This window comes from Danio rerio, chromosome 12, assembly GCF_049306965.1.
Source record: "Danio rerio strain Tuebingen ecotype United States chromosome 12, GRCz12tu, whole genome shotgun sequence".
NCBI classification, from domain to species: Eukaryota; Metazoa; Chordata; class Actinopteri; order Cypriniformes; family Danionidae; genus Danio; species Danio rerio.
The window spans coordinates 2,796,822-2,822,500 of record NC_133187.1 but is presented as its reverse complement, the minus strand read 5'-3'; the positions used below and the strand labels follow the sequence as shown (position 1 = coordinate 2,822,500).

General features: G+C 37.8%; 1 protein-coding gene across 1 annotated transcript in view; it reads right to left on the bottom strand.

Annotated features, from left to right (window-relative positions):
• vstm4b (V-set and transmembrane domain containing 4b) overlaps positions 1–23,633 on the bottom strand; it is a 23,750-nt gene extending 117 nt beyond the window's left edge. Inside the window, exons 1-9 of the mRNA XM_021480203.3 lie at positions 23,529–23,633; positions 20,516–20,601; positions 18,124–18,436; positions 10,163–10,216; positions 9,578–9,685; positions 9,423–9,456; positions 8,903–9,024; positions 4,677–4,741; positions 1–4,592 (exon numbers count right to left, since the gene is read on the bottom strand). The exon at positions 1–4,592 is cut by the window's left edge and continues 117 nt beyond it. Of these exons, the coding sequence (XP_021335878.1) occupies positions 4,467–4,592; positions 4,677–4,741; positions 8,903–9,024; positions 9,423–9,456; positions 9,578–9,685; positions 10,163–10,216; positions 18,124–18,436; positions 20,516–20,601; positions 23,529–23,580 (960 nt within the window). The 5' untranslated portion in view covers positions 23,581–23,633 and the 3' untranslated portion in view covers positions 1–4,466. The remainder of the gene's footprint in view (positions 4,593–4,676; positions 4,742–8,902; positions 9,025–9,422; positions 9,457–9,577; positions 9,686–10,162; positions 10,217–18,123; positions 18,437–20,515; positions 20,602–23,528) is intronic.
• Positions 23,634–25,679: the final 2,046 nt, after the last annotated feature.

Sequence of the window (25,679 nt, the reverse complement as noted above, 5' to 3'; positions counted from 1 at the left end):
GGCTCTTATTGCGAGGAACCTTTAGATTTCACAGTTAAAAAAAACGTGATAGTGTCTAAAACCCTTGCAGGAGGAGATTTGGTGGTATTTATTTGGAGTCTGAAGGGGTCGGATCGGTGGTGCCGGTGTGTCTGTTCCAGATATGGATACGCCCTGATATTTCCATTATTAAATCCTAAAAAAGTTCTTCCACTAAAGGACGTCGCACGAAACGAGAAGGAAAACAAACAGACTTGAGCCGTTTGACAGATTTAAAGGAATTTTCCGGGTTCAACACAAGTTGAGCTTCTGTGGCCTGATTTTCTTTATTTTGTTACCACAGAAGTCCATGCCAGTCTTTCCTTAGTTAGTGAAGACAAACATATTAAAATCACACTAACAGAAAAGTACATTCGCTGCAAAAAAAATAAATAAAAATAAATAAAAATAGTTTGTTTTGTTAAAAAAAAAAAAAAAAAGCATCTATACATTGTTAAAGAAGAATTAACCTGAGAAGCTAACTTATTAAGTCTTGTAAATTTGAAAAAAACATCTCAACAGTGGGGTCAGAAAAATACAATTTCAATAGAGTGGTTCCTTGTTAATCGTGGGAGTAATCTTTTGGCTTAGTCCCTTTATTTATCAGGGGTCACCACAGCGGAATAAACCGCTAACTATTCGAGCATATATTCATGAAACATTCATGCACACTCATTCACTCACACACTCCACAGCCATATAACCCTGCAGCCCAAGACCGGTTACTCACTGAAGCTAAGCAGGGCTGAGCCTGGATGGGAGACCACTAGAAAAAACTAGGTTGCTGTTGGAAGTGGTGTTAGTGAGGCCAGCAGGGGGTGCTCAACCTGTGGTCTGTGTGAGTCCTAAAGCCCCAGTAAAAGTGAAAGGGACACTACACTGTCAGTGGGTGCTGTCTTTCATGAGACGTTAAACTAAGGTCCTGACTCTCTGTGGTCATTAAAAATCCCATGGCACCTCTCGTAAAGAGTAGGGGTGTAACCCCGGTGTCCTGGCCTAAGTCCCTCAATCGGCCCTTACAATCATGGCCTCCCAATCATCCCCTTCCACCACATTGGCTCTATCACTGTCTCTCCACTCCTCCAATAGCTGGTGTGTGGTGAGCGCTCTGGCGACGTTGTCCTTTGGCTGCCACCGCATCATCCAAGTAGATGCTGCACACTGGTGGTGGTGTGGAGATACCCCCCCCCCCCTCATGATTGTAAAGCGCTTTGGGTGTATGGCCATACACAATACATGCGCTATATAAACACACATTACATTACATTACACACTCAAGGCTGATTTATACTTCTGCTTTGAGTGATTGTCGTGACCTACGGCACCTGCTTGCTGTGAGGTGACATTACTAAAGACTTTAAAGTGTTCCAGTTCAAATTAAATGGAAGTTTCTCTAATATATCTGTGAAGATTCAGGTTAAAATACTAATAATTATTTTTCATACTGTAAATGGAAAATTTTGAGTTGAAAGCAAACATGAGAAGCTTTTGTGTACGTCTCTTTACTGTAAATGCAAATTAGCTGCTGCTGCTTTTGCCTCTTGCTTGGGATGCACTGGCGACAACAAACACATCATATTCACAACATCAATCGAAGCCTCTCGAGTTCAAATTCTGCATATCTGTGAAACGTCGACAACAACTTTTACGAACAGAACTTAATTAGGTGTTAATTATTTAGGGTGCTTTCACACTTAGACTTTTGTTTGGGAACCCGTCTCGTTTGCCCAGTTTGCACGGTTCGTTTGGCATATGTGAATCCACCAATCGCGCTCGGATCCGCGCCAAAAAATCGCTCCGAGATCGCTTGCATGAGGTGGTCTCAATTAAAACAAACTCTGGAGCGGATCGATTGTAGTGAGAAAGCGAAACTATCCGAGCCTGGTTATATCACAGTGTTTTATGGATATGTAATAGGCATACGGCTATGAAGAGAGAATTATGAGTAGGGCGGGAGGTCATTCAACAGACATCCCAACTCTCCTGGAAGTTGCACAGAGACTCCCGACTAAAAATCTCCCGGAAATCGTGCGTCTCCCTACCGGTCTAATATGTCACACACCCTTCCCACCGCATCCCTCCTCGCTCTTCAGACTTGTCGCATGCACCTTGTCAAACACCACTAAACCACCACCCTGACAGCTGAGCAGGACTTAAATAAACCGTGAAGCTCTGACCAATGTGAGGAGAGTTTAATCACACGTGACTTGTTTGAGCTCTTTTGGTCCGGTTAGAAACTTTGCCGTGTGAAAGCGAACCGCACTAAGAGCAAAGAGCAACAATGTAACAATTGTAATCTCTGTTTCGGAACAACTGAATCGATTCACAGGTGTGAACGCACTCTTAAATTCACATTATTCAAAAACACAGGACAATGTTGAGGGAGTTCGGAAACGCTGCACACTGAGATAGAGAACACCTAAATGGACAGTTTGTGCTAATTTGCAGCTCAAATAACAGTAAGGCTGCGTCCAAAACCGCATACTTCCATACTATATAGTACGCTAAAATCAGTATGCGAACCGAGTAGTATGTCTGAATTCATAGAATTCGAAAATCAGTATGCGAGAAATGCCCGGATGACTTGCTACTTCCGGCGAGATTCTGGAGTGTGCATCCCATGCACGCTGCGCTATCCCATGATCCCCTCGAGCGAATTCATGAATGAGAGTGAAGCCTGGTTTATACTTCTGCGTCAAGTGACCGGCGTAACTCACGGCGCAGGCAACGCGCGTGGCTGTGCATTTATACTTCTGTGCGCTGTCTCTGTTGGTCTGCATTAGCACTTCCGAAACGCTAGTTGGCAGTGAGGTGTAAATGTTCCTCTGTGTCGAGTTTCTTCTCTGCTTTTTTGCTTTTCCTGAACACTTCCGGGATTTACAAGAGGCTCAAACTCGCTCATTTTGAGGCAGCAACCGGCGGACGTGCAACAACTTTAACCATGAGGTAAACACAAAACAAAACTTTCCATCCGGAGCTTCTTCACGGCACTCCACACTTGTAAACAGTCGCTACATTGGGTTCGCGCCATTCGCGCGGCTCTCGGTCCCGCCCAGACTCGTCAGCGCTACCAAGCCGACCAATGACAGAGCTTGCGCTACGCGTTGTTGCGACGTGTAGTTACATTTTTTGAGAGGTGCACGTCAGCGGCGGCCACGGCGAAGGGCTATGCGTCAGCGCCGTAGCATACGCCGGTGTTTGACACAGAAGTATAAATCAGCCTTAAAGCTACGCAACTGACGCATGTTGGTCACGTGACCATGACAAAATGGCGGATGTAGTATGTCCGAATTCCATTCATACTTTTCACATTCATACTGTATAGAACGTACTTTTCTAACGGCCGAGTACTACGTTTAAATTCAAATGCAGTACCTACTGAGTAGTTGACAGTTTCGGACGCAGCCTAAATCTATTAACAAAACAATTACTATATTGAAAAATGGCAATTAAAATCCCCCACTGGCCACAGAAGCTGCATTGTATTATATTGAACCCAGAATGTTACATAAAATGTACTTCTTTTTTGTTGTCCCACAAAACAAGCATGTAGTTTATTGGTTGCACTTTATTTTACAGCATTAGAGTTAGTTTTATTTTCACAAGTCAATACTATACGTCAACTTAACATATTAAGAGTAAGTTCAGAGATTGTAGCTTGTTATTAATCAGATATTATAATGTCTGTAATAAGCACATGTTATATACATGCTTTACCAGACTGTAAAATAAAATGCTACCAATATATTAGCTTGCTAATTCGTAGCAGTGTAATTCGCATTACATTTAAATGGAGAACATTTGTCAGTGTTTACCTTCATATAATTGTTTTCGGTGGAATACAAATTTGTTTTTGTGCAGATCATTCATTCATTGTTCTTCAGCTTAGTCCACAGTGAAATGAACCGCCAATTATTCCAGCACATGTTTTATGCGGCAGATGCCCTTCCTGCTGCAACCCAGTACTGGGAAACACTCACATTGACACACACACACACACACACACACACACACTCATACATCACGACCAATTTAGTTAACCCAATTCCCTAGCGCATGCATTTGGAGCCGGAGCACTCAGAGGAAACTCAAGTCAACATGGGGAGAACATGCAAACTCCACACAGAAACGCCAACTGACCCCTGCTTGCACTTGAACCAGCGACCCTCTTGCTATGAGGTCACCATACCTGATTTTTTTGCTGATCAGATACATGAAAACATGGTTTCCTACGACTGTTTGGCTTTCACATACCTCTTAGTTTGCAGTTAGCTGAGGAATTGGCTAAATATGAACCTTATTTGCGTCACAGGTTATAAAGTCATGGAGGACTTGCATAAACATGTGCAGTTCACTTAAGTGTGCACGTATAAAACACAGGAACATCAATGAATGGAATCAACATGGTGTTAATACATAAATAAACGTCCTTCTCAGCACATGCAATGCTACACAGGCTTGTCCTCGAAGAGTATCTGAGCGTACACGGTTCCTGTCTTTGCAGCTTTGGCTTCAGGCAATGGCTTGATCAGCTCGAGCTCGGCGTATGTCAGACTCTCCTCTGCAATTTTGGGCTGTCGGGTCACATATGACATATTAAACACGACAATTGGCAGCTCCACAACACAAATAACTTGCATTCAATTGAAGAGACTTACCAAAACCACTTTTCTGGGCTGAGGTTTTAAAAGCTTCGGCTTGCGCATTTTGTCTGCAATAGGGGCTGAGATGGAATGTTTTGCTTATTAAAAGGATATTTAGGCACCTCAGCATAATAATGCATGCTAGGGATGGGACAGTTCATCAAAACATAGTGTGGTATGCGAGTGTACTGAACGCTTCACATGTGTTTTATTTATTTATTTATTTATTTATCATTTGACGGGTGTTTGGAGTGTTTTAGTGTTTGATTGGAATAAGTGATCCCATAATATGGATTCCTGTTCATTGCTGTGTTACTAAAGTTATGCCTCATGGATTTTGATTTTGACTGTTGCTAGAAGGGATACAGCTGCAGCCGTAAGTTGAGGAGAATTATTTATATTATTTATTTAATTACCCAATTATTGTATTTTATTAACATCTAACCTTACACCAACCCAAAACCCAACATCACAGTAATGTAAAAACAGTGATTATGCTAAGTATTATTCATATTATTTATTAAATTAGCCATTAAACTGTTTTTTTATTAAGGTCTACCTCATCCTAACCCAAAACCCAACATCACAGTAATGTAAAAACAGTAATAATGCTGAGAATTATTCATATTATTTATTAAATTAGCCATGAAACTGTAACTTATTAACATCTACCTCATCCTAAACCAAAACCCAGCATCACAGTAATGTAAAAACAGTAATAATGCTGAGTATTATTCATATTATTTATTAAATTAGCCATTAAACTGTAATTTATGGAAGTTCTACCCATACTAATCCAAAACCCAACATCACAGTAATGTAAAAACAGTAATTATGCTGAGTATTATTCATATTATTTATTAAATTAGCCATTAAACTGTATTTTATTAACATCTACCTCATCCTAAACCAAAACCCAACATCACAGTAATGTAAAAACAGTAATTATGTTGAGTATTATTCATATTATTTATTAAATTAGCCATTAAACTTTATTTTATTAACATTTACCTCATCCTAAACCAAAACCCAACATCACAGTAATGTAAAAACAGTAATTATGTTGAGTATTATTCATATTATTTATTAAATTAGCCATTAAAATGTTTTTATTAAGGTCTACCTCATCCTAAACCAAAACTCAACATCACAGTAATGTAAAAACAGTAATTATGCTGAGTATTATTCATATTATTTATTAAATTAGCCATTAAACTTTATTTTATTAACATCTACCTCATCCTATCCCAAAACCCAGCATCACAGTAATGTAAAAACAGTAATTATGTTGAGTATTATTCATATTATTTAATAAATTAGCCATTAAACTGTAACTTATGGAAGTTCTACCCATACTAAACCAAAACCCAGCATCACAGTAATGTAAAAACAGTAATAATGCTGAGAATTATTCATATTATTTATTAAATTAGCCATTAAAATGTTTTTTATTAAGGTCTACCTCATCCTAAACCAAAATTCAACATCACAGTAATGTAAAAACAGTACAAATGCTGAGTATTATTCATATTATTTATTAAATTAGCCATTAAATTGTATTTATTAACATCTACCTCATCCTAAACCAAAACCCAGCATCACAGTAATGTAAAAACAGTAATTATGCTGAGTATTATTCATATTATTTATTAAATTAGCCATTAAATTGTATTTATTAACATCTACCTCATCCTAAACCAAAACCCAACATCACAGTAATGTAAAAACAGTAATTATGCTGAGTATTATTCATATTATTTATTAAATTAGCCATTAAACTGTATTTTATTAACATCTACCTCATCCTAAACCAAAACCCAACATCACAGTAATGTAAAAACAGTAATTATGTTGAGTATTATTCATATTATTTATTAAATTAGCCATTAAACTTTATTTTATTAACATTTACCTCATCCTAAACCAAAACCCAACATCACAGTAATGTAAAAACAGTAATTATGTTGAGTATTATTCATATTATTTATTAAATTAGCCATTAAAATGTTTTTATTAAGGTCTACCTCATCCTAAACCAAAACTCAACATCACAGTAATGTAAAAACAGTAATTATGCTGAGTATTATTCATATTATTTATTAAATTAGCCATTAAACTTTATTTTATTAACATCTACCTCATCCTATCCCAAAACCCAGCATCACAGTAATGTAAAAACAGTAATTATGTTGAGTATTATTCATATTATTTAATAAATTAGCCATTAAACTGTAACTTATGGAAGTTCTACCCATACTAAACCAAAACCCAGCATCACAGTAATGTAAAAACAGTAATTATGCGGAGTATTATTCATATTATTTATTAAATTAGCCATTAAACTGTATTTTATTAACATCTACCTCATCCTATCCCAAAACTCAACATCACAGTAATGTAAATACAGTAATTATGCCGCGTATTATTCATATTATTTATTAAATTAGCCATTAAACTGTATTTTATTAACATCTACCTCATCCTAACTCAAAACCCAACATCACAGTAATGTAAAAACAGTAATTATACCAAGTATTATTCATATTATTTATTAAATTAGCCATTAAACTTTATTTTATTAACATCTACCTCATCCTATCCCAAAACCCAACATCACAGTAATGTAAATACAGTAATTATGTTGAGTATTATTCATATTATTTATTAAATTAGCCATTAAACTGTATTTTATTAACATCTACCTCATCCTAACCCAAAACCCAGCATCACAGTAATGTAAAAACAGTAATAATGCTGAGTATTATTCATATAATTTATTAAATTACCCAATAGCTGTATTTTATCAACGTCCACCCCTTTCCAACTCTAAACCCAACATCTTCCAAATGTAAAAAATGCTTGGTTGCACACAATTCCTTCCTGTTGTTCCAACACACATTGATTAAGTTAACTTAATTGTTTTTACAAATTTAAGTGCATTGAATATAAAACAATTAAGTTGTCTAAAAAAAAAAAACAAGAATTGTGTTGAGTATCCGCAGCTGTATCCCATCTAATTTTTACCTTTTATTTCTCCCGATTGTACAAACGTCTCTGACACAGTTATTGCTGCAAACTCAGGTTTGCTTTGTTTTTATCAGTTTAAATATTCCAGTGCAAGACGGAGCAAAAACTCAATACTTGTTTCTCTCACAGCTCATAAATGCTTTTTAATTAAACATGTTCTTGCACTGCAACATTTAGGGAAATGCAAGTACACATTCGAGGAAGAGTTATTGAAATGACAGCAGGCAGAATTAATGCGCTGTCATCGTTACCATTAATCAACAACAAAAGAAGGCTTTGAGAATAACTTACGGTAGATCATAAGGCTACATCATTTATGCTGATGTATGGTACAGTGCTCAACATAAAGGAGAACACCCCGTTTTTCATTCATTCATTCATTCATTCATTCATTCATTGATTTTCTTGTTGGCTTAGTCCCTTTATTAATCCGGGGTCGCCACAGCGGAATGAACCGCCAACTTATCCAGCAAGTTTCTACGCAGCGGATGCCCTTCCAGCCGCAACCCATCTCTGGGAAACATCCACACACATTCACACACACACACTAATACACTACGGACAATTTAACCTACCCAATTCACCTGTACAGCATGTGTTTGGACTGTGGGAGAAACCGGAGCACCCGGAGGAAACCCACGCGAACGCAGGGAGAACATGCGACAGCACTACCTACTACGTATTTATTAAAATAATACTTTACTAACTGTACCTCTTTAGAAATAAACAGATAATACATTTAAATTAATGCAAAATATTGGGGAAAAGAATTACAAACTACTAAATTTCAACAAAATTTGAGACATTTTTGATTTGATTCTTGATTATTCCTCTCGTTTTATTTGTATTTAATATTTTTCTCAAACATATAAATTTGGGTGTACTCGTTTTGGAGCGTCATCATAAGTTATTTTGTTAGGTAAGCTCCAGATTTGGCTTCAGTACTGACTAAACCAATGTATATGCACAAATATAATATTGTAAAGCGTCCTGTAGAAAATATTGATTTATATGAGAGATTTGTGAGAGGTGAACTCGTATATGCTCAGCACTGTATTTCTAAATGGTGTTTATGTGTAATTTATTTTCAATGTAAACCAAATCAAACCGAAAACCATGAACACAGAACCATGAATCAAATGGGCATTTTGTGAAGCGTCCCACGCCTAATGCATGCAGAAATATAGAGGCTTATTTTGGAGATATTACTCTACCTTTAGCCGGTATCTCTGGTGGAACATCCGCCTGCTCCACAGTTTTGTTTTTCTTGTACTTTCTGACCTTCTTGGGAAGAGCTGGAGACAAACTGACCAGGCTAGTGACCGTCTCTCCCGAACTGAGCACACAAGCGCACGGTTTTGAGAAAATGCTGTTTTGTTGTTGTGTCAAAAATTGTAAATCATATCATTTTTTTCAGCTTAGTCCCTTATTTATCAAGGGTCACAACAGCAGAATGAACCGCCGACTATTCCAGCATAGTTTTACGCAGCAGATGCCCTTCCAGCCACAACCCAGTACCGGGAAACACCCTTATACACTCACAATTACACACACACTCATGGACAATTTAGCTTACCCAATGCACCCAGAGGAAACCCACACCAACATGGGGAGAACATGCAAACTCCACACAGAAAGGGGTGGGACACACCAGCGACGTTCTTACTGTGAGGCGACAATGCTAACCACTGAGCCACCGTAAAAAATGCATTAAGCAGTTAATAAATGTCTTACCTGTTCTGTGGACTCTTGACCAAATGATAGTTTTCTAACAAATAAAAGCATATAAAAGAAATAGATTAGACTTCAACATCTAATTAAAGTCTTTTTAATTGTCCATAGCATGGATTTTAAGTGTTTATTAGACTATTTCACGTAAAGAATCGCACCTTTTAACCGTCTCTTCCTCTGTAGATACTGGCAGCTCACAGCTATAGTGAACATGCACATACACAAGAGTCCGACACAACACACCAGCACAGCGCACAGATACACATCTGAAACATACATACAGAGAAATACACTTGCGTCAAACATATGTACAGTATGAAGCCAAAATCATTCGCCCTCCTTTGAATTTTTTTTTCTTTTTTCTAATATTTCAACAACATTTGTCCGCTCCCCTTCTCCCCTGTGGCCACGCCCACTCCTGCCCGATGCTCGCGGAGCTCCACGCCCATTAATCATGCATCTTTTAAAAAAATTCTGAAGTAGACTTTAACCGAAAGTGGCCCTTTAAAAAATGTGTGTAAACTCATTGCCATTTGATTATTACGTCAACAATGTGTGACATAATTATACAACATAATTATGCAAGTTAAGTCAATGGGTTTACTGACTTCTTTTAAGTAAAGTAACTAAAGACTTTTTACACTGTAGTATGCTATTCACTACATCTAAAAAGAACAGCTTTAGCACATTTACATTTTTTTTTTGTCTAAGACAATATGGTTGAACAGAGTTTTGTGGCTCACCTTCAAACAGACTCCACAGATCCTCCTTTGGTCTGCCGGCTGGGAGAACATGCACTGCGAGGGGAAGAAGAGAGAAATGCACACTCATCACTGCGGCTCCAGACCCTCATAATTACACGGCACATGCAGTTAAATCAGGCAAATTGCAGGGGCAGTAGTGTGTGTGTGGGACAACAGCAGTGAGGCTTTCCCTTATTCTGGATACACTCCTGGCTCACGGTGGCAAGCACCCGCTATGGTGCCCTGAAATACCCATGAAAACGGCAGCTGACGACAGTAAGGCGAGCTGGACAGGCAAACAGAAGAAGTTCAACCAACTATTTGGGTGCAGAGTAGACCACTGAAGAGCAAATTTGGCTCATGTGAATCAAATGAGTTCGACTGAATCCTTGTGCTCTGTCAGAAGTGGAAGTGGTCATGAGACGGAAGCTGTAATACACTCTAAAGAAAAAGATTTAGCTGCTTGTTCAAGCTACTTATGTGATACGAGTTGAAACAACACACTATTTCAGTTTTGGGGGGTGGCAACTTAATTTATTAATCTTAAATTCACTTAAATTTGTAAAAGCAATTAAGTCAACTTAATCGATTTGTGTTGGGACAACATGAAGGAATTGTGTAGAACCCTGCATTTCTTTACAGTATGATTTTTTTTCCTACTGTGAAAGTGTTGGGCATGCTGCTTTAAAAGAGTAATTAGTTATAGTTACTACAGTATTTACTTCTCACAAATAGGAACCGAGTTAGTAGAGCCGATTCCAATGTTATCACTCGATTGAATGGGTGTTATCAGTGGTTATGAGCTGATAGATATGGGCTAGTAGGGGCCTTTCCGCGCCTACTGGTAAGCTCAGAAGGCTGTTATCATCCATCCACATGGTTAATCAGCTATAGATCACATATGGCTGTGGCCAGAAGTAACCAAGATTTATTTATATTATTTATTAAATTTTCCATTGATTGTATTTTACTAAGGTCTACCCTTACCCCAAACCTGCATTCAACCAAACAAATAGTCCGCAGCACTGAGCTCAAAACTCTCTGTTCCCTGAAACAAGATCACATTTTCCACTGACAGTATTTGTAAGAAGCAGAGAGAGTCTCTGCCATGTGAGGGAGGATGTGGTGCAGATTTAAATACACAGTAGCAGCGAGAAAGCAGGGGATGCTGACTGTGTTTGCGGATTCAACGCAGGGAGATGTTTTGTATGGCTTTCCTTACGTCTGAAAAAAGAAGTCAATATACAGTTGAAGTCAGAATTATTAGCCCTCCTGTATATTTCCCCCCAATTTCTGTTTAATGAGAGAAGTTTTTTCAAGACATTTGTTAACATAATAGTTTTAATAACTCATTTCTTATAACGGATTTATTTGGTCTTTTCCATGACAGTACAGAAATGATTACTAGATATTTTCACGATACTAGTATTTAGCTTAAATTAACAATTAAAGACTTAATAAGGTTAAGTTCGGGTAATTTGGCAAGCCATTGTATAACATTGGTTTGTTCTGTAGACTATTAAAAACAATTATAGCTTAACCACTTAAACTCTGCGGACCCGGTACCTGGTCGACTTTCGCTTTCAGATTTAAAGGGCTAGCGTTGCACCAGACCCCCGTAAGTGGTTTCGTTTGAAAGTGTAGAATCTATATTTTATGCACAAATGCATCACTTTGGTTTTTATTCTACTGTATAAAAGTTATTTACACTTAAATACACAGTATTTTGGATACCCGAGCTGGGTATTTTACATTGGTTCATTTTCATATATTTTATATGACACATGTACAAGTTATAGCTCAAATGAAAGCTCTTGCCGGTGCTCATACAGTTCTAGCATTCTTTTTACTGAATTATATTCATATGCCAAACAGTTGTTGAATGAATTGTGGTGTTTCTATGGCGCAGAAATGTAAACAATACATTCATGATCAATAAGCAGCCCCAGATAGCACAGACAGCTGTCATCTCTTACCCTATGCTGTGCCCTTCAGGGCCATTCTCCTCTGTTTTTGAGGTGATGTGCATAAGTAATCCTTTTATATGTCTGATGTGGTCCAAACACAGTGAATTATGTTTGATCAAACAAAAGAATAATGAAATATGAAAACAAGGATCGCTCCCTGTGGCTTGTACAGCATCTCTCATCAGTTGGAATGCAATAACTTTTGCATAGATTATGGTGGAGACATTTTTCTTTTTTCCTATGATTACAGACATGTGCAGGAACCACCAACATTAATTACAGCACGCTAGACCACACACAACCTAAAAGGTACACTTTCAAATTTGAGTTTATAAAAAAAATACAAAAAGCGCCTCTTTTTTAGGTGTTTATTATAACATAGACGACGTATACACTTATTTTAAACACTTTCAACAGTGTTTTATGAAAATTCAAAGGGTTTTCTTTAAAATGATACCAAATTTTGTGTGAATTTGGGAAGCTTTTAAATTTGAGTAGGCAAAATCCAGGCGGAAATCCCCAAATGGCAGCAGAGTTTAATTAATGGTTAATGGTTTAATTAATGAGTTAATGGTTAAAGGGGCTAATAATATTGACCTTAAAATTGTAATAAAAAAATTAAGAACTGCTTTTATTCTATCCGAAATAAACCAAATAAGACTTTTTCCAGAAGAAAAAATATTATAAGAAATACTGTGAAAAATTCCTGAATCTGTTAATCATCATTTGGGAAATATTTCACAGGACGGCTAATGATTTTGACTTCAGCTTTGTCCTGTATTGGCTATCTGTGAAAAGCCAAGATGTGAAGTACAGTAAATAGGTTTGTGTTGTATACGCGGTTTTGTTCTGGTCAGCTCTGAGTAAAAGGACTAGAGCGTGATCATTCATATTGCCAAGACAGAGGGAAATGTTGTTCACTTTACATACTCTTTAATATATTCACTACTTCTTTTCAGAGCTGAATGTGATGTGCGGGTGAACTGGAATCATGAATATGTCAATAGACGCAGCTGCTGTATTGAAACATCTCCATTCATGCATCAGGGAGGTTTTTAACAAATGGCTTTTGGCAAAAACAGTGACAGAAGCATTCAGTAGCCACCGAAGACTCAGGATCTGGATCTTTTTATGTGTCTAAATATGAGCCACATGACTCAATGGAGCTTTTGTCCCTCCCTGATTGGGTCAGGCCTGAGCTGGAGCTCTAAAAATAAGCACATTTCTGCAGGACGCATGAATAGTGAAATAAATAATGATCCATGTACAAGCTTAGAGCTGTGTGGTTCATGAGAATGCAAAGCCAACTGGAGATGTTGGGCATTGTATACAGTAAGTGCTGCATGCAGAATTGTTGCAAACAATTTGTGTGTGTTGAATTTAAACAAACAAATTAAATGTAATAATGTTCAACTAAATTTGTTTGTTTAAATATAGTTAAATATTTTTTACAGCTACTTAACGTAAAAAAAAAATTGAGTAAATCCAAGGAATCATCTTTAAATAGTTTTTGTTCAGTGTATTTTGTGTCAAACCGAATGCTAACTACAGTAGCAAACTGTAAAAAGTGATTATTTGCTTTACTTAAAAAGTGAGTAAACTCATTGTAACTGTTAAATATTTTGGTCCCACTTTATATTAAGTGGCCTTAACTAATATGTACTTACACAGGAATTAATATTGTAATTTGTTACAATGTACTTATTGTGTAAATACATGTATTTATTGTGTACTTATGCTTGATTGAATACCTGTATGTAATTACATCTGTAATTAACTTCTGTAATTACATTTGTAAATACTCTGTTGACCATCCCTTACACTTTACCCACCCTTAAACCAACCAACCCACACCACCAAACCTGTCCATAACCCAACCCCTATCCCAACTCAAAAGCACCACAAGTGTTCTCAAATACATTATGAACAGAGTAAGTACATTGTATTTATTTTTTTGATGCAAGTACATAGTAGTTAAGGACACTTAATATAAAGTGGGACCAATATTTTACTTAATTTGTATAATTATGCACGGTTAATTGACCAATTAACTCTCTTTTTAAAGTACATTTTATACAGTGCAGGGGCCTCATGCATCAACGCTGCGTACGCACAAAAACTTTGCGTACGCCAGGTTTCACGGTCAGAATCGCTCACGTTTGGATTTACTAACAATGAACTGAACGTGTGAATGTGCGCAGCTCCATGCCACCTTCATGCCTGGCGTACACACATTTTTTGTGCGTGTGTGTTTTATTTGCATTGGCGACTCCTAGAGGCAGTTGTGTTAAATTGCACACTACAACGTGTCTTTGAGCCGTGCAATGGCAGCTGTACGAGACGGGTTCATCTGGCAGGTATATAAGGTTTCCATTCCATACAGTTGACCAGCTAAACATTAAAGTGCAATTTGCAGCGGTCGCCAGTTTTCCCAATGTAATCTGAGCGATCTACTGCACGCACATTGCTATAAAGACACTATCTGAAGATGAATACGCATGCGTGAATCAGAAACATTTCCATTCAATAAATGTGCAAATAAAATATGATGCACAGACTTATTAATGATTCCCACTTGTCTTTTTCATTATAAATAGTAGGCAAAATCTGATATGTAGCGGGGGAATAAAGAAAAAAAGAGTTCATTAGACGCTGGATTCGAACAGAGTTCATGCTCGAATGTGTCAAAGCATGTAGACATGTGACTTACAAGCTGCGCCACTGAGACTGTTGTGAGTACGCCAACATTTTACACCTATAAACCACACTATTTCTTTTTAATGCACTCAGTGCGATGTTCAGACCCAACTGTGTTAACCGCATCAGCTAAACTCTCCCACTCTATTTTTTTCTTTTGTTGTTAATTCCGGAGAACAAACTTGCAAATAACACCGCTTTTCTCCGGTCTACCTCCGAAAGCAGCACCTCCAATTTACATTCTGTTCAAAGTTTCTTTTTTTGCTTGCTTTTGCCGTTGCTTTTTCGTTGGGTTTTGCCATAAGTAGAGTCATTAGCATGTTCATACGGGGGAGGAGGCAGGGAGGGGTTTTGTGCTCGTGCATGTTGCGCTCAGTTTCACGTTCTTTCGGATGTACAAAAGAATATGCGTGGGATTCGGCGTACGCAGTGTTTCATACATCTGAATTTTTTTCTGCGTACGCACATTTACAGCTTTGTGCGTACGCAATGTTTTAGTAAGATTTCCACGCAAGTCTTCGTACATGAGGCCCCAGATCCCTGATACGTTAGTGTTTTAAATATGTCTGTCTCGTAACTCCTTTTTATATACAAGTGTAGTATGTGACTAATTCCTGCTGGGCTGGATTAGACCTGCCCTTAAAGGGATAGTTTACTCAAAAATGAAAACTTCAAAAATTCATAAATCAGTTTTTAATTTAATTTTTTTTTCATAAAAAGGTTTTTTTAAAGCTTTTATACATACCAAACCAACCCAGCGGACACCTTGATGTCAAAACAACAAATCAAAATGAATCAGTTTTTGACATTTTTAAGTCAGTTAAGTTTGTTGTCATTTTGACATCTAGTTTACATGCATTGTAGGGATTTAAAATCCAGTGTAAGTTTGTAATTAGTAATTAAAGCTTATAGAGGAAAAAAAATTCTTATAATGCTTTTTGGGTCGTTATTTTGGTGGTCAAAAGGGCATCAATGTGTGGATGTTTAATAGATGAATCGATTTGCATTTTAGAGGTGTTTTATGACATCATGTCTGATGTCATTTTGACATCCAGGTGCCTGCTGGGAACAACAAAAATGAGCCCCATGTGAACTCAAATAATCAGTGAAAACCAATGGACACAATAGAAACTAATGAACTAAATACTTAACCCTCCATTATCTGCTTTTGTTGTTTTGTTTAATCTATGTTGGTGGTCAGATACAACTGACAAAGTTTGTTTACCTTTCCATATTCCCAGAGGGCCAATAGTTTCACCTTAAAGCAAAACCTGCGTCTTTTAAATGTTTGCAGTCACTTTAAGCTAACACAGATGGACCAAAAGCCACAAGCATCCAGTTGTGATTTGGTGGTGTCTTTAAGTAGGCCATGCGATGGCCACCCGCAGCAGCTTTTTGCTGGAAAACTCTGATCTAATAGTCGAGTCTCTGACCTCCTTTTTCTCTTTGCTTTTTCTGATTCTGCGTACACTCAAATTCAATCTGCACCTATTTTGTCTTGAATCCAAAGAGTGACAATCTCTGAGTCCGTCTGTCTGTACAGCAAGTCAGCGAAGAAAAACTCCATTATTCAGCCAGTGTCAATAGCGTTTGGCTGTCATTACACTTTGTTTCTGTCAACTCCGACTGCCAAAAGACAGATATATAGCGCATAAATATTAGATCACATTTCCACATGTTTTTAATGGAAAATCTCACACATGAAGAGATTCTCGACATCTGTCGGTTATGCGGTGAGTATTTTGTCAGATGTTTCAAACCTCAAGACAGTTTAAGAGTCCAGAAGAGAGAAACTCTGAGTCAATCAAATCAGCTTGTGAATTTGGGGTAGTGATGGGTGCTTTCGAAACATCGCTTTGTGAAATCAGATCTGTGGTTCGGTGCAGGTATCACACTACATATATCTAGTGACAGTATTCAAGGCTTTTTGTCATCACTGTTTTGAAATGACTCAATTTCAATGCAAAACATAAACAATAGACATAAAACATTGTTCTGTGCCATAATAGTGTATCGATTCTTTAATTAAACGCAAAGCTGACAGAAACTGCTGATGGAGTATACACTAACCTGCACATTATTCAGACACACGATGCCGCCAAAACAGTTAAAAATTCAAAGCTGACATAGATGATAACAGCTGATGGAGTATACACTAACCTGAACATTATTCAGACACAAGATGGCGCCAGACTGTCAACAACAAAAAGCTGACAGAAACGAAAACAGCTGATGGAGTATACACTAACCTGCGCATTATTCAGACACAAGATGGCGTCAAACAGTCAAAAATACACAGCTGACAGAAACGAAAACAGCTGATGGAGTATACACTAACCTGCACATTATTCAGACACAAGATGGCGCCAAACAGTCAAAAACACAAAGCTGACAGAAACGAAAACAGCTGATGGAGTATACACTAACCTGCGCATTATTCAGACACAAGATGGCGCCAAACAGTCAAGAACACAAAGCTGACAGAAACGAAAAAAGCTGATGGAGTATACACTAACCTGCGCATTACTCAGACACAAGATGGCGCCAAACAGTCAAAAATACACAGCTGACAGAAATTAAAACAGCTGATGGAGTATACACTAACCTGCGCATTTTTCAGTCACAAGATGGTGCCAAACAGTCAAAAACGCAAAGCTGACAGAAATTAAAACAGCTGATGGAGTATACACTAACCTGCGCATTATTCAGACACAAGATGGCGTCAAACAGTCAAAAATACACAGCTGATAGAAACGAAAACAGCTGATGGAGTATACACTAACCTGCACATTATTCAGACACAAGATGGCGCCAAACAGTCAAAAACACAAAGCTGACAGAAACGAAAACCGCTGATGGAGTATACACTAACCTGCGCATTATTCAGACACACAATGCCACCAATACAGTTAAAAATTCAAAGCTTACATAGATGAAAACAGCTAATGGAGTATACACTAACCTGCGCATTATTCAGACACAAGATGGCGCCAAACAGTCAAAAATACACAGCTGACAGAAACGAAAACAGCTGATGGAGTATACACTAACCTGCGGATTATTCAGACACAAGATGGCGTCAAACATTTAAACACACAAAGAAAGCAGCTAATAAAGTACACACCAACCTACGTATTATTCACTTACAAGATAGTGCCAAACATTGTGTGAAAGACCAGCAGATACATGTATCTGTGGCATTTTGAGGGCTTTGAATTGTTTAATCGATTTAATAAGTGATTGAAAACAGCTGACTTAAAGATACATAAAGCTTCGTTTAGCGCTGTGTAGACAAACCTCTGAGCTGCGTGGAGGCCGAGCTGTTGGTGGAAGCTTTCCATCGCTCCTGGTGTTTGTTAAACTCCTGCACCCTGCAGCTGTACACACCCCTGTCCCGCTCGCTGATGTTCACGATCAGCAGGTTGAAGATCTTGCCCTGTTTCACCACGGTCAGCTTCATTTTGGGCTTGCGGAAGCTCTTGGTGTAGTTCCCGTAAAACTTGGCTCTCTTCATGTTCACTCGTGCTACCAGCAGCTCCTCTCCTCCAGATTCTGGTTGAAACATCCAGCGAACCACCGGCAGACTCGCTGATCGCTTCCGCTGGCTTACCTGCAGTGATGTAACGTAACACATTACAAATACTCAAATTACTCTAATGGGGTATATGTACAATGAGTGACAGATCAACATGACCACTACCGCCATGTGTGATGTCGCTGCGGTACAATTGGATTATGAAATTGTGTTTAGGTGCGACTATGCCGCCAGGGCGCTTGAAAGGACGGGATGCGAATGGACAGAAATATACAGTAGCTGTAAATACCATATAAATGAAGATGATATAACGAAACAAAGCATTGTAATTCCTTCAGGAATCATTAAAAACTTGATAACATGCTTTATTATCATTGCAAATTTCTTAAGTCCAATAAGGTTTCGTTTTGGAAATTAAAGCAAAAGAAATAGAAGACAACTAAAATGAAAACACAAACAAACAAACAAACAAACAAACAAACAAACAAACAAACAAACAAAGCAGTTTGGATGAAAGAAAGAAAGCAAGAAACAAACAAACAAACGAAGCAGTGTGGTCTACAAACAAATAAACAAATAGAGAAAAAGAAAGAAAGAAACTAACAAACAAACTAACAAACAAACAAAGCAGTGTGGACTACAAACAAACAAATAAATGAAAAAAAAAGAAAGAAGCAAATTAACAAATAAAGCAGTGTGGAATACAAACAAACAAACAAACAAACTAACAAACTAACAAATTAATTAATTAATTAATTAATTAATTAATTAAAAAGGGGTGAGGCAGTGGCGCAGTAGGTAGTGCTGTCGTCTCACAGCAAGAAGTTCGCTGGTTCGAACCCACAGTCCAAAAAGAGGTGAATTGGGTAGGCTAAATCTTCCGTAGTGTATGAGTGTGTGTGTGAATGTGTGTGTGTGTTTCCCAGAGATGGGTTGCAGCTGGAAGGGCATCCGCTTATAAAAACTTGCTGGATAAGTTGGCGGTTCATTCCGCTGTGGTGACCCCGGATTAGTAAAGGGACAAGAAAATGAAATAAATAAATAAATAAATAAATAAATAAATAAATAAATAAAAAAGCAGTGTGGACTAGAAAGAAAGAAAGAAACAAACAAAACAAACAAACAAACAAACAAACAAACAAAGCAGTGTGGTATACAAATAATCAAACAAATAAATAAAGATAGAAACAAAGAAAGAAAGAAAGAAAGAAAGAGAAAAAAAACAAACAAACAAACAAACAAAGCCATTTGAAGTACAAACAAACAAATAAACAAATAAATGTAATAAATAAAGCAGTGTGGACTACAAAGAAATAAAGAGAGAAACAAAGAAAGAAAACAGTGCGGACTACAAATAAATAAATAAATAAATAAATAAATAAATAAATAAATACATACATACAAACAAATAAACAAAGCAGTGTGGACTACAAACAAATAAATAAATAAATAAACAAACAAACATTCAAACAAACAAACAAAGCAGTGTAAATTTTTAATCTTCCGTCAGCCAGCCTAAGCGCTTTTGGTCGCAGCATTACAAAATCGCCACATTTAAGATCTGATTTCTTAAAAAATCTGTGATCTTCTGTTGATTGATTCTGCGTGATTGATATATAACCGTAAAAACGTTATTTTAGATGTCAATATCATTATGTTAGTCTTCAAGGATGTCTACAAGGTAGTGTGGTACAAAACAATGACAAATTTCACGTTTAGAAGATATTAAACGGATATCAACATGTAAAGCTTGTTGTTTGTCACTTCCGTCTGAATCAGGGATTCTTAACCGGTGGACAACGGCCTGCTGGTGGGCCGCGAGATAACTTAAAAGTAACTCCCAGTAATATACTATAATTTTGGGATTTCATTATAATACGCTATATTAAAATGATCGGAGTTATGCACTTTCTCCTGTTCTCTGATTGATTACTTCAAGCTTGGTGAAAAAACTATTATTTTTAATATTTTTTATATTATTAGCCCAGCTCTATATTTTTCCCCAATTTCCCCCAAAACAAAAATATTTTTTTTTGTAAACATAATAGTTTTAATAACTCATTTCTAATAACTGATTTATTTTATCTTGCCGTGATGACAGCACATAATATTTCACTAGATATTTTTAAGATACTAGTATTCACCACTGCTCACCTGACAGGACAGGGTGATGTTTTGACCCTCCGCCACCACCGTGAAGGGAGCCGGAGAGACTGTGACGTTGATGGATGAACACACATCTGGAATCAATGAGAGCAATGCGACATTTAACAGAGCAGTTGAGAATAAAAATGCACGCAGGGTAAACGAACATTTATTAAACGCAGGCAATTCCTTATTCAGTGTTTCAGTCATGTAAGCCAGCAATTTGTTTGCAGACTTTAAAGAGAATTATAAAAGCAGTGCATGCTGGGATATTAAAAGTGAGAGGCTTTCCAGATCCTGTTGCTTCTGCTTAATGAGCCTTTTTGACAGGCCATCTGGAGAGCATTACTAGGGTGGATCTCAGGCAGACCTCCCCACAGATGACCTATTCAATTTGCATGTATTTAAAAATACTCTACTTGTATACCTTTTATATTTTTATTTATATAAACATAACAAGACCCCTTTTTTATAAATAAAATTAGACACGCACATGGACACACAAATATACAAACGCGCACACACACACACACACACACACACACACACACATTTATATATATATATATATATATATGTGTGTGTGTGTGTATGTATATATATATATATATATATATATATATATATATATATATATATATATATATATATATATATATATATATATATAAATATATGTATCCGCAAAGTATTGATAGATTGATAGCCCACACTGTTTTTATGTTTCAGCCTTATTCCAAAATTGATTTATTTCCACAACATCCTTCACAAAATCCCCCATAATGACCATGTGAAAAAGAATTTTTGAAATTGTTGTAAATTTATAAAAAATAAAGAAGGTGAAAAATCACATGTACGTCAGTATTTACATCCGTTGCTCAGTACTTTGTTGATGCACCATTGGCAGCGATTACAGCCTCAAGTCTTTTTGAATATGATGCCACAAGCTTGGCACAGCTGTCTTTGGGAATTTTCCCCCATTCCTCTTTGCAGGACCTCTCAAGGTCTATCAGGTTGGATGGGAAGCGCCGGTGTACAGCCATTTTCAGATCTCTCCAGAGATGTTCAATAGGATTTAGGTCTGGGCTCTGGCTGGGCCACTCAGGGACATTCACCAAGTTGTTGTGAAGCCACTCCATTGATATTTTGGCGGTGTGCTTTGGGTCGTTGTCCTGCTTTTCATTCAGGATGTCTCTGTACATTGCTGCATTCCTCTTTCCCTCTATCCTGACTAGTCTTCCAGTTCCTGCTGCTGAAACACATCCCCACAGCATGCTGCCACCACCATGCTTCACTGTAGGGATGGTTATTAGCCTGGTGATGAGCGGAGCCTGGTTATCTCCAAACGTAAGGCCTAGCATTCACTCCAAAGAGTTCAATTTGAGTCTGATCAGAGCAGAGAGTTTAGTTTCTAATGGTCTGAGAGTCCTTCAGATGCCTTTTGGCAAAATCTATGCGGGCAGTGTCTTCCGTCTGGCCCCTCTACCATACAGGCTTGATTGGTGGATTGCTGCACAGATGGTTGTCCTTCTATAAGGTTCTCCTCTCTCCACAGAAGAGTGCTGGAGCTCAGACAGAGTGACCATCAGGTTATTGATCACCTCCCTGACTAAGGCCCTTCTCCCCCGATCACTCAGCTTAGATGCCCGGCCAGCTCTAGGAAGAGTCCTGGTGGTTCCAAACATCTTCCACTTATTGATGATGGAGGCCGCTGTGCTCACTGGAACTTTCAGAGCAGCAGAAATGTTTCTGTAACTTTCCCCAGCCTTGTGCCTCGAGACAATCCTCTCTCTGAGGTCTACAGACAATTCCTTTGTCTTCGTGCTTGGTTTGTGCTTTGTCATGCACTGTCAACCCTGGGCCGTTATATAGACAGGTGTGTGCTTTTTCAAATCATGTCCAATTAACTGAATTGAGCACAGGTGAACTCCAGTGAAGCTGCTGAAACATCTAAAGAATGATCAGTGGAAACAGAATGATCCTGAGCTCAATGTAGAGCTTCACGCCAAAGGCTGGGAATACTGATGTACATCTGATTTTTCAGCTTTTTTATTTTGAATAAATTTGCAACAAGTTCAAAAACTCTTTTTTTCAGATTGTCATTATGGGCGATTGTGTGTAGAATGTTGAGGAAATAAATCAATTTAATAATTTTTGGATTAAGGCTGTAACATTAAAATGTGGAAAAAGTGAAGCGCTATCAATAGTTTCCTGATGCACTTTATGTATACACTGTGTAATGCATTTAGTACAATATACTATATATTTTGTACATAGTACTCATATATATATATATATATATATATATATATATATATATATATATATATATATATATATATATATATATATATATATACTGTATATATATATATATATATATATATATATATATATATATATATATATATATATATACATACACACACACACACACACACACACACACACAATGCATTGAGTAAAATGTACTGTGTATGGTACATTGTGCTCATAGTTGCATGCACACACACATGCGCGCACACACACGCACAATGCATTTAGTACAATTTACTGTATATTGTACATTGATAGTGCATGCAAATATGAGTAAATACACACGCGCACACAATGCATTTAGTACAATTAACTGTATATGGTACATTGTACTTATATTTGCATGCACACACATACACACACATGCGCACGCATACACACAGACACACACACATGCAAGCACCCATGCACGCACGCACACACATACACAATGCATTTAGTACAATTTACTGTGTACTGTACACTATACTCATATTCTCTCTCTCTCTCTCTCTCTCTCTTACACACACACACACACACACACACACACACACACACACACACACACACACACAGAATGGAAAAAACTGACAAAAATCAAGAAATAGAAACCCATAGATTACATGTAGTTTCCATTAACTGACAAGCTACACGAAGGCTGAGATTTCCTCTGCAGTTTCGGACATTATCACATCAGTTGATGCTGAATTGAGTCTGATGCACTTACTTCCCAGCAGAAGATTAGTCAGGAGAGCTGTTAGCACTGCAGAGATCTTCATTCTCCAGTCTGATGGACTCCATGCAACTCCACTTCAGTCTCTTCACAGAAAGCGCCTGTGGATTCCTCTACTCTTTTTTTTTTCTCTGTCTCTTCTGTGTAACCCGAGACGGGACACGCTCTGTTTTTACTTAGCGTTCACCGTCTCTCCTCCCTCTTTGTGTTAAACTAAACTCTACACTGGGAAAAGTTGTCATTTCCTCCTCAGAAAACTTAGATGCTGTCCTGACTAATTAGAGAATGGAAATTAGCAGTAAATGAGGTTTAATGTCAGCGAAACGCTCAATAACATCTCTCATTTCAGACAACTGTACAAAGGTTTGTACAATTTTGATCTAAGATATCTTTCCTTTTGCAGTTCTAAGGAGGGAATTAAACATGTAATGGTCATTCCTGTAATATTGGTAGTCAATTCTAGAAAAGAAGGCAATATTCTGAATTAATTTTTGCTCAAAATATTAACAAATTCCAACTCAAATTTACTGAGAAAAGCAAACATTTGCAAAAAACCCGAAATCAAAACACAAAAATCTATTGTGACGCTTATAAATGAATACGAGGAGAATATATTACCGTTTTACTTTTCTTTTTTTTTTGTTGTACATCTAGGTAGTTATAATGAGGTTAAAAGGTGCCCTGTCATGAAAATCTGGGCATACCAAGGCATAGTAGAACAATAAGGGTGCTTTCACACTCGCACTTTTGGTCCGCACCCGGGTTCATTCCACCTGGATGACGCGACAGCAGCCATTCTGCGCCAGACCGCACACCACACACCAGCTGATTGGTGGAGAGGAGACAGAGTGATGAAGTCAATTATGATATGGGGAGAGTTAAAAGGCCATGATGGACAGTGGGCAGATTTGCCAGGGTTACACCCCTACTCTTTTCCAAGGACATAAAGGGATTTTTAACGACCACTGAGAGTCAGGACCTCGGTTTAACGTCTTATCCGAAAGACGGCGCTCACTGAGCAGTATAGAGTCCCCGTCACTATACTGGGGCATCAGGACCCACACAGACCGCAGGTTGGGCGCCCCCTGCTGGCCTTACTAACACCACTTCCGGCAGCAACCTAGCTTTCCCATGTGGTCTCCCATCCAGGTACAGGCGCAGCCCTGCTTATCTTCAGTATCTAAATGTGAGAGGTGCAGAGAGCTAGCTGCCGGCTATGTTTTAAAGACGAAATGCAGCCATACGTACTTCTGGCTACATAATTTGAGCTCTCCAGAAATGTATATAGGGGTACATTTTCAGAAGTGTAATTTAATGTAGTTTAATGTCAAGATAGAATATAAAACAGCAGCGAAATATATTTTAATGCTGGGCTCACATCAAACGTGTAGCGCTGCGCCACTTGCTCTAGATTACTCACTGGTTGTTTTTTGCCTTACACAAATTTTCTGCTCGAGTTTATTATCTCAAACTTGCGTGAAAAATTGCAACTGAAACTAATTCTAGACATTCACGGATGGCAAACGCATCACACATGCACATTCCATGTAGTTCATTGTCAATATAGAATATAAAACAGCATGCAGATTTATTATAATGCTAGGTTCACACCAGATGTGTAGTGCTGCATCACTTGCTCTAAATTACTCACAGGATGTTTTTCGCCTTGCAGGATTTTTCCACTAGAGTTTACTATCTTAAACTTATGCAAATGATGCAATGAAATTAATTCTGCACGTTCATGGCTAACACATCACACATGCACAGTCCGAGTAATTCACGCTGCCCATTTTGTATTGTCGTTGAACGTAATCTACCATGTAAACTAAATTTGTGTTTGATTTGAATCATATCTCTCGTGGGCCACATAAGATGACACAGTGGGCCATATTTGGCCTGTGGGTCTTGAGTTTGACACCCCAGGGGTAAAAAATAGGCCAAACTCACACAGTCATTCATCACCATGGGTAAAACCAAATAACAGCTGTGATTTGAGACAGAAGGTGGCTAAGCTTGACGTGAAGATGAAGACAGGTCAGTCAACTGGAAGTGTTGTGAATCAGTCTGGAAGAGGACGAGTATCTGTCTTGTCCAAATTCACTGTTAGAAGGATGGATCAAGTCTTAAAGTGGCGTTACGGTGGCT